The 10783-nt window shown below is 33.4% G+C and overlaps 1 protein-coding gene across 1 annotated transcript in view; it reads right to left on the reverse strand.

Annotated features, from left to right (window-relative positions):
- LAMA2 (laminin subunit alpha 2) overlaps positions 1–10783 on the reverse strand; it is a 391580-nt gene that overhangs the window by 303843 nt on the left and 76954 nt on the right. Inside the window, exons 5-7 of the mRNA XM_023529836.1 lie at positions 9104–9283; positions 6186–6275; positions 4667–4784 (exon numbers count right to left, since the gene is read on the reverse strand). Of these exons, the coding sequence (XP_023385604.1) occupies positions 4667–4784; positions 6186–6275; positions 9104–9283 (388 nt within the window). The remainder of the gene's footprint in view (positions 1–4666; positions 4785–6185; positions 6276–9103; positions 9284–10783) is intronic.

Consider the following 10783-nt stretch of genomic DNA (forward strand, 5'->3'; position numbering starts at 1 on the left):
TAATTAAAATATATAAACTGAATCATATGAAATTTCCAATATTTGACTGATTTGATTGTATGAAACTGAAATTTCATACGGTTCAACCTAAAATTTCCTATTATGAAAAACAGTAAATTATTGAACTATGGCTCTGAATAATTAATATCCAGGTAATAGGTAATGAATAATTATTATATGTGATTCTCTATGTTAGATCTTAAGAGTAAAAACGAATGTTTAGGACATAGTTTCTTCCTTTTACTACTAATAACTAAAACAGGGTTTGTTTTATATATATAAAATGAACCACTTTCTATTCTGTTTATCACCACTGATTTTAATTCTTGAAATAGCTTTATGTGTCTGGTACTATTATTAACCTCTCTTCACATATTAGGAACCTGAGGCACAGAGAAGTGAAGTAACTTGTAAAAGGTAACCAAATCAGTATTGCAAACCACTCTGAAGTCAGGCTCCAGAATCTCCATGATTAACCACTGTCCCAGTGCCTTCATGTTCTATCTGATGAGAGAGATATGTTGTATGATAAGTGCCAAATAATCAGGACAAAATGAGAGCTGCTTTGCTTAGCAGCTGAGATCATGCTATTTTGCAACAGTCCTGGATTTGGGTATCTTCTCTACTACTTTGTAGTCATGTGATGCAGGGAAATTCTAATTTCACTGAGGCTCCATATCCATGTAAAAGTGATCAATAATAATTACCAGATATTTAAAAGCATTACGTGAGAAAACGCATGTAAAATCATTAATATATGCTTTAAAAATAAGTTCTCAATTGATATTTCCTCCTCCCTCCTCCTATTCTTCTCCTCTTGCTTCTCCTTTTCTTTTTCATGTCACTTTATAAGAGTTCAGAGTAGTGAAAAAATCACTTCCCCAGAAAGAACTTGATAAAGCTTTGAAAAATAGGAAGAATTTATTTATGATGGGAACTAGGGAAAAGATATTATGCTAAGTGTCTTTCCTCAAATGTCAAGTTTCTTAAATGTCCTCACATTGATTTCCACATATATACATGTGTGTGTGCATGACACACAGGTCAATTTCCTTTTTTATTCCCCCCACAAAAGTGGACATTTATATACTGTTCTGAACTGTTTCATTTTACTAACAGTAAATAGCATAGCTCTTTCTCTAGTAGCATATCAAGTCCCTATCAGTGGGCAGTTACATTGTTTCCAGATTTCTCCTTTACTTAGGAAGACATGGAGGTGGGGGTAGGAGTGGGGTTCTAATGTTAGACTGCTTTCCACTTGAAGGCTTAGAGGAGAAAATTCAAGCTTCAGTGTATCATGTCAGTACTTATCTCTTATGGTTGCTTTTAGAATCCAATACATAGCACAATGCCTGACATAGTGAAAAAATACTCAGCTCCATAATTGTTAGTAGCAGTAATATTAACAATTGTGTGGTAATGGCAAGGATCATGATAATATGCCCTGAGTATATCTACAGGCTAGATTCCTGAAAGTGCAATTTCTAGTTCAAGAGGTGTGTAAAATTTTCATTTTAATTAGCTTGAAAAATTCCCTTCCAAGAATGCTGTGTCAAATTACTCTTTCTCCAATAATGATGATAACATTCTACCCCCATAGCCTCACCAACATTGTATCAACCGCTTTAATGCAGTTCCTGGACATAGTAAGCATTTGTTGAGTGGATGAATGAACATTTTGATAAGTTCAAAGGAGTGTTTTAATTGTTTTAATTCGTACTACCTTAATTGTGAATGTGATCATCTTTTTATATGGTTATAAGTCATTTGTTTTCCTGAGAAATGCCTGTTTTGATCTTTGCCTATTTTTAACAGGTTTATTGACTTTCTCTTATTGCTATGTAACTTAACATAGTAAAGATATTATCTCTTTGTCATATTTGTTGCAAATGCTTTCCCTAGTCTGCTGACTTTTGATTTAGAATACAGTATTTTTGCTCTATCATTGGAGAGTTTTCAAACTTTGTTCTAGGGAACAGATAGTAATAACTATAAATCAATAGGCATTATAAGTAGTTTTATATCTTTAAGACTGCACAGAAATTCTTTAAAATCCTTTTGTAAAAATATAGTGCAAGAAACAGTCAAGATGTCTGCTGTTAATGTAAGTAGAAGGAAACAGAGAGTAATACAAATTTATTTTCACATTATCTAGAATTAGTGCTGCTGAGAGTGTTTATAGACTGTCTTCACATTCCATGCAGAGAAGGCCCGTTGCCTACACAGCTTAGAGGACATGGGTAGTACCTACTCAAAAGAGCCATTTTCACTGTCAACAGTTTTCTATTTCATAGAATGTCCAAAACACAAAATTGAAACTGTCGTTTAGTACGGGCGTAGAAGTGGAATAAATATTCTTTGCTCTTTAGAGATATCATGCATGTAAATAAATAAACTAGATTGGTGAAAATCGAAATTAAATTCAAATCGATTAGAAGGAGGTTATTCATTTTATAGAAGGATTTCTCATGTTACAGAAGGATTTTTCTAACCATTAAAACAGCTGGAACACAACGTAACTTGGAAAAGAACTTTTTCATATAAGCTTTTAGAAATGCATACATTGCTCAAAGCATGACATTTATACAATGTTTTATGGTTAAGACCCATATCTTAATTTGTGGTTTAAAAAAAAAATTTTATTTTTTCAATTTGGAAATATAACCTCCCATCTGCCCCATAAAGAAAGATAAAATTGTTTCATAATTCTACCTTTTAAAAAATGTGCATAGTGGCAAATGGAAATCTTTCATACCATTTTGAGCATCCTTGTTGCTAATAAGTTTGATCTATCCTTTTTGCCTTGTTTAAACACATACACACAATTGGAGAGTGGCAAAGGATTTTGCAGATCCCCTTAACATTACATAATTATACCTGTGATAGAATATCAGAGGCGATAGTGAGAATCACTATCCTCAAATGCTACCCCCACTGCTAATATTCCACAAGCAGAAGAGAAATTTAATTAAAATTTAAAGAAATTTGAGAGCAAATATCCATGAGTAGCAGTTAACTTAAATTCACTCTTAGGAAAGAATGTCTGCTCTCATTGGGAGAAGTAGTAGAGAACCTGAGGGATTGTCAGGAATGGGGTAGAGCCCTGATGCCCTTCTATAATAGTTGAGGGGTAGCCCATTCCTCCAGATATGTCTTAGTAATAATGGGTGTTTTATAAACCAAAATATGTCACAAGCAGGCAGACACAGACCAAAAAACAAAAGAGGTGGATTCAGAAAGTGAAGGGATCCACTACTTGGATAGTATATAAAGAATCTTAAACTGAATTGAAAATGTATTTTATAGTTGTGGAATGCTTTGTTATTAAAATTCGCTATAATTCAATAGTTTTAAAGACCTACCATGTCTGACACCTAACACACGATGAATATATTCAATAAATAGGGTATCTACCAAGCCTGTTCTGGAAGTCATATATACCCACTGAACTGAAAAAAATGTGGTAGAAACCGATTCATTAAATATTAATATTTGATTTCAATTGCATTGGACCTTGTGACTAGTTTTAAATTATAGTTCAGCATTAGTCTTTGTTTTAGGTCTTGTCTTAGCTTGAGCATATTGCCAGAAGCACAGGTTTCTCTAATATCCCTGTCACCATGTTGGACCAGTTGGCAATATCAGGGTATAAAGTCATTTGCTATACCGCTTGGATATTTCCCTTTCAGAAAAACTGGACATATGAGTTGTCTTCAAAAGTGATAATATTAAAGTATAAATGAATATTTGTTGGCACATATTTGCATAACCAGTTGTTTTACTGTTTTTCATTATTAGCTTTTTTCTTGGTTGTCACTGTACAATAATTGCTATAGCATAGTTTATGCTAATGATCGTCACTGATGCCATTTCTAATATTAGCATTGTATACTGCCATTAATGAGAAATGATACATTTAAAATATTAATGCTTATTATTAAAATAAATGTTCTTTATCCGCAAATTTGATTTCTTGCCATCTCTGTTACCTTTCACTCTTGTACTCTTCCAAGGTATTGCCTCCAAATACCACGCATTAGTGTTTGACTAATGAAAGAGTGCTTTTTTACCCCCAAACTGTCTGTCTCTAACCCACAAGGCACAATCTCCCCACTCCTTATTTTTCGCCCTTAATTAGATGATGGATATTCAAAAACTATTTACTAGAGGTAAGCAGTCGAGTGAGGGTCCGCAAAAGGAGCAAGCAGGAGTACATAGAACAATACTGGTTTCAGAAGCATTTTGTAACACACATGTTTAGAAATCTAGTCTCTATACAGTGTAGGTTTTGCTGAATGCTTACTTACATTTCTATTAGTCTACATATATATTATGCTGTAAGCTTCAGTTTCACCCTGATGACAACAAGTATGCTTTTATCTATGCTTTTATCTATTTCTCATAATTCTCATACAGTGATAAATTCTTAGGTGTTTGGTAAATGTTTTCCAAAAACAAAACAAAACAAAACAAAACAAAACAAAACAAAAACAATTTGAAAGGCTGGGTAACAGAAATAGTAGAGTAGAAGAGCTTATCAGCTATTGCCTTGAAAAAAAATATAGAAACTGGAAATATGTGCTTGCCTAAAATCACCATATGTTTACATTACCCGTGTCCCAGAAAAGGAAGAATTACACATGCTGTTGGCTTTTCAGGAACATACCTTCACATTCAGTTCTAGTCAGGAAAGTCCCAGCTCGCCATGGTTTCTGATGGAACCCTGGACAGCACTGATCACAGCTATCACCACATGTATTATGCTCACATTCACAGCGGGATTTCTAATCAAAAAGAGGAGGGAAAGCATACTTTGGGCAGTTTTTAGAACCATAAATGAAAGGTAGAATGAAAAGAAGAGAAAATTTCTAGACTATGTACCAAAATGTAAAACTCCTGTCAGTCTGGGAAGGAAGAGGTGACAGCCTTGGGAGTGAGTATATTTGATCAACATCAGATTAGGGAGGTCCAGATTGGTTCTGGAATCACTGGGCTCCAGCTCGAGAGAGAGCAGAGGCCCAACTGAGAGTATTCTTGAAGTCTAAGATCCCTTCTTTGCTTCCTGAGAAAGTTTTCTGGGTTGTATTCATTTTAAGGTTTCCCGCAAAGTACTGTTAACAAAGCTCTATTCACAAAGTGTGAGCTGAGGGGAAGAAGTTGATTCCTAGGCATCAAAAGGCATAACTAGAATAGAAAGTGAATGTTCCAGGATGAATCTCCCATCTGTGTGACTCTGAGCACAGTCTTGATTCATCACATGGAACTGGCTCTCCAAGGCTGCCTATGGGTTCTCAAAGATTGGGGAGCACTGCCCATCATGACACCTGAAAGACAGTATCCACACACTGCAGGAAGCAGCACCACAAACTTGCCTAGATAAATATACCAGGGCATTTGAATCTTCCCTAGGAAGTAACATTACAATGCATTAGTCAGAAAACAGGCTTTCAGAAAAATGCCATTTGTATTACAGTTTTTGTAGGGGAAAAAAATCTCTATATAGGTAGCTACGTACATATACACACATCTTACTAGTCTACATATTTCTTCCATATACTATATAGCAAATGATTTTATATTTCACTAGCTTGTTTGCAACTGAGAAAAACAGATTCATCTTCTTTTTAGGTTACGTTCACTTAATATGTTGTCTTTAATAAAAAAAATTGATCCAAAAGCATTCCAACATTTTCTAGCCTGAGAGTTTCAATGTTCTCTTGAATATTCTCTTTTACCCCACTCCTTATTGTCCCTGCCCTCCCCTCAGTCTCCTGTTCCACAGCCATTTATATTTATTTCCATATACATTTTTCATTTGTTTGCATTCGCTTTTTTGATGAAAACTTTTAAAAGAAATGGTCAAGTTGATTGATGGCAGGCATTCTCTAAAGCTAAATCATATAGCAGGCTGTCATAGCTAGAGAGGTTTCAAAATAGATATACCAGTTTGTAGCCTTTTTGGGATGAAAAAAAAAAAAACTAATCTGTTTTCTGATACTGTGATGGCTGACTTCAAAGTCTATCATTCTAAACACCAGCTCTATTTCACCCTGGCACAGCTTTCTGTTACACTGCCTAAGCGGGACCAGACACCCGTTCACAGCATCCCTGTCAGCAAAGCCTCTCATAAAGCATTTTACAGTTCAGAGCTTCATTTTGCCTAAGCATCCTATAAATATACATACATTTGTCACTGGATCAAGTGGACAAGCCCTGGCATGACCATAGCAGATGCACATCCCTCCAACTGAAATATCCTTGACCGAGTAGTAATACTGAAAAAGCAATCCAGAGAGAAATCCTGTTAAGATGACTGCGAGATGAAAGTAACAAAGGGAAAAACTTTGATTTCTTTTTTTACCCTTAGGTTGAAGCAGGTTCCTGTTTCTACAGGACAACTGAGGGCTCACAAAAGGGACCAAGTAACTCCTCGCATTATAATCATGGCCCAAAGAAAGAATACTTCTAATTTATGTTAGGTAGGCATTTTAGATCTTTCTTTCTCATAGACAGTACAAAGTCCATGCTGGAGTATCTGTTGTTGAGAGCAAGTTGGTTTAATTCTTCATGAAAGTTGTATTTAGTTTCTTGAAAGAAAACATCTTTTATTGTAGTTTTAGAAATCTTAGTATTCATGAATTATATGCAGACTGTTTTATATGATAAGTTTGCAAAGAATCAACAAACTTAGGGGAATGTGCTCATAAAAATACATTTTTAACCATATTAAGAAGGAAATAGAAAGTAACTCATTGCAAGGTTGACTTAATGTGAAGAGTAAACCAGATGTGCACACTTGCTTTTTAAAATTTTTATGTTAAAATGTCCATGCAATTACTTTCCTATCTGAAGTTAATATGGAGCTGTGTTTCTAATTATTTCAATCTATCCAGCTATTTTCTAAAGAATATTTATAAGTATAGAACTGGATTATTCTTTAAAACTATAATTAATATTTATATAATATTTTATAATTGTAAGAGTATCTCACATTATCACATGTAATCCAAATAATAATCTCGGTGGCAGATAGTTCTATTATTCCAATTATTCACATAAAAATTTGAGATAATTTTTGCTAGACAGATATCTGAGTTCCCTGGCTACAAATTCTCTTTTTCCATTTACTTCTTTCTTCTTTTATTTTTGTTTGTTTTTATTGTTTATATATAGTGTCTTTTATAACATTTTTGTTACCTTACCTTACCTGATATACCCAGACATCAAATTAATGGAATTTGTAGGAAGTTTAGGTAATGTAAAGTCTGCTTTTTACTAACTTCATCACGTAATAATATAGATACAAATAGAAATATTTACTTGGAAAGCTAATAGAGTAGTTTTTGTAGATGGTTTTAAAATTGGAAAATCTGTTTTAAATATAAATGTGTAATGTTTCACTTCTGAGTCACGAAGAGAAGCTAAAATTCAATATTCTATTATTATATATTTAAATTTACATGTAATGTTTACTAAACTTTACTTTCAAAAAACATATGTAAATGCTAAATTTTATTGCACTATTTTAAAGGCTCATGTACAATGAAGTTCTAAATAATAGATGTGTACCCCAAGCTTTGCTTTGCCTTCTGCAAAAGATGATAAAAGGAACACATTTATTTCCATTGATTTTTTTTTCCCTCTGATAGATACACTGTCAGGAAAGATTAAATTTCACTTCAAAATTATTCAGTCTTCTTGGTATATATTTTTAAGTCATGCCAAAAGTATAATTAAAAGTGATTTTTTAACAAATGTAGAATCTAAACATTGTTATAAAATAATGATTACTCTTGCATAAGATAATTTACAATATGCTGAAGTATAATACAAGGTAAATTATGGTTTGGAAAATACAGGGCACTAAAACAATGAACATATGGGGATAATAAAACTTTAAAACTTATTTTGTAATGATGGAGATGTTAGTTAGGTGTGGGTAATTTAAGTAATGAGAAGAGAAAATACATGAAGGGTATTCATGGACCATGAAAAACACTGCCCTTCAATATTCAGCCTAATGGTTGAATAATTTGGCATCTGGTGGCAATAGTCTGACCGCAGTAGCACCATTTTAGAACTAAGTGCTTTGCCCACAGTCTTAGTTTCTCCCTACACTCTTTTTTCCACGTCCGCCTCTACTCATACAGTAGACATTCTCTTAGCATGGATTTGCTTCATGGACTTATAACTGAAATTACTCTTGTGGTGATGTCTGGGTTATGTAGCAGCATATAAGGGAGGTGACTTAAACCAGAACACATGGTGAAGGATATACAGAAGGAAGCACAATTATCACTCATAGAAACCTGAGCTCTTCATCTATGTCATAATCCCGCAAATTCCAGTTTAACACTGGAAAACAGCACTTCTGTTAGCTCCCGTTTTCAAAGATCTGTTGACAGGATGTTATAACCTTTTTGCTGATACTCTATTCATAAAGAAAAATAGAAAAGTACTTTTTTTAAACTATGGCTTGTGATTCATTAATAAAGCATAAAACTAAATTATTTGGAAAAAATGGTCCACAGGCCAGAGACATCAACATTACTGTGAACTTGCTAGAACCTTACTTTCTTAATTCTGCCCTAGATCTCCTGAGTCAGAATCTGCATTTCCACAATATCACCAGTTGATACTATGCACATTAAAGTTTAAGATCTATTGGTGTGTGTGTGTGGGTGGGTGTGTGTGTGTGTGTGCATGCACCTGTCTATGTCATGATATAAAATGTATTTGTTAGTGTGGGTTACAGACAGAATGTTTTAACTTCCTATTAGTAACTCTCCAAAGCCAACTATGATAATAGTTCAGGTCGCCTAAAGTGACAAAACTAACTTAGTCCTCAAAACTAAGATTATAAACTAGGCATTATGATCATTTTACAAAATACGAAATTGAAGTTTAAAAGTTTGATAAATGTTACACATCTAATGAGTGGTTGAGCTTAAATTTGAAGAAAGGTTCTATTTAATTCTAAAGTCTTTGATAACAACCACTCCTACAAATTATAGAAAGATATCTTTTAAAATTATTTCATAGACAATTAAGAAGTGTACTATACTATCATTCACAGGTTGCAATATGATTCTTCATAACTTACCCTTCGTGTGACAATGGGGTCAATTTCTCTGGGGTCTTTGTGAGCAAACATCATCAAATCAGCATTCAAGGTGCGGATCCTCTGAAACCTCAGGCGGATGTAGCGAGCTGAGGTAAATTCTAGCAGTTCAGGAGAAGGGTCATCAGCACTTGGTCTCCCATTGATCAAAGAGATGTGAATCTACAAAATGTTGGAAATAATTTAACAATTAAGTTCATCAAAATTTAAATATCAGCTTTCGTTTGTTTGTTCTTGGAAAAATAAAGATAAACTTCCCTTCTCCCAATTAGCCATGCAGATGAGGATTCATATTTACTTACTGAAAAGTATTGAAGTAATTGGGAAATTTTATAGACCTTAAATATATGGAATGCAATTCATTTGTTTACATTTTAGGCATTCTCTAAATATTGCCATTACCTGTATTCTTTTGTTTCAAGGCATTGCATCTACTCGACCTTCCTAGGATTTTAATAAATTCTTAAAGCAATTTATCTTTTTCTGAAAATTGCTGTGCCATGAAATTATTTTAAAATCTGGTATACAGTGGGATACCAGAAAATTTGGTTAGAAAAAGTTACAAAATAGACAAAAACAAGAATCTACTATATACTTAAAATAATTCTGAACTTGAAAGTATCTAATTATATAGCTTTAGTATCTAGAGAGCAGAAAGTGACGCATTGCAAGGAAAACTAGACAAATCTACAGTCACAGGGAGAGATTTCAATTGGCTGTTCATTTGTTGTTTATTTTTGGGTAATTGATCTATCAGGAAGACAAAAATGTATCAAGGGTATAACAACATTTGATAAAAAATACAATCTATGAAAATACCTGGGTAGAATAGTAAATTTGTTAGAAAAAAATAATTTAGCATGGTTGACACCAGAAGAAATAAAATCTCATGTATTGTTTTCCATGTACAAAATGGAGAAATTGCCAAGGCATTATCCTCCAAAGGTTCATGAAGCCCACATGCTCTCACAGGGCTTTCACAAGAACAGGGAGAAACCAGTTTGGTAAAATAAAAAGAACTATCGCTGATAAAGAAACGTTTTCCCCTAATACCTAAAAAACTCCTATAAACCAACAATAATGACAAAAAAAAGGCCAGCATAACACACACACACACACACACACACACACACACACACAAGACAAAAGATATCAAGGGACTATTCAAAGGAAAAAATATATAAATGGCTGTTAAACTTTTGAAAAGATAGTAAACTTCACTCAATAACAGAGAACTGTTAATTAAAACCATAATAATAAACTTTCCATTTTCTCAAATCCCCACATATTGGTAATATCCCCTGATGGCAACTGAGGGGGTACAGTCATTCTCACATACTTACAAGTATGAGTATAAAACAGCAATTACTATCAAAATTACATATGCATAGAATTTTTGACCTAGAAATTCTACTTCTGGGAAATTATTCTACAGATATTACATATATACATATTATTCCTACAGCATTTTTTGTAATAGCAAAAGACTGAAAATGATCTAACACTCATCAATATGCAACTGGTTAAATAAATTATATGTCTACGTAGTAAATTAGTGCACCATAAAAAAAGAATGAGGAAACTCTTAAATACTGATAGAAAAAAGTACTTTTTCTTTTTTTGTACTTCATAAATGCATTATTACCTATGGAATAAATTAAA

This window comes from Pteropus vampyrus, unplaced genomic scaffold (genome assembly GCF_000151845.1).
Source record: "Pteropus vampyrus isolate Shadow unplaced genomic scaffold, Pvam_2.0 Scaffold43, whole genome shotgun sequence".
NCBI classification, from domain to species: domain Eukaryota; kingdom Metazoa; phylum Chordata; class Mammalia; order Chiroptera; family Pteropodidae; genus Pteropus; species Pteropus vampyrus.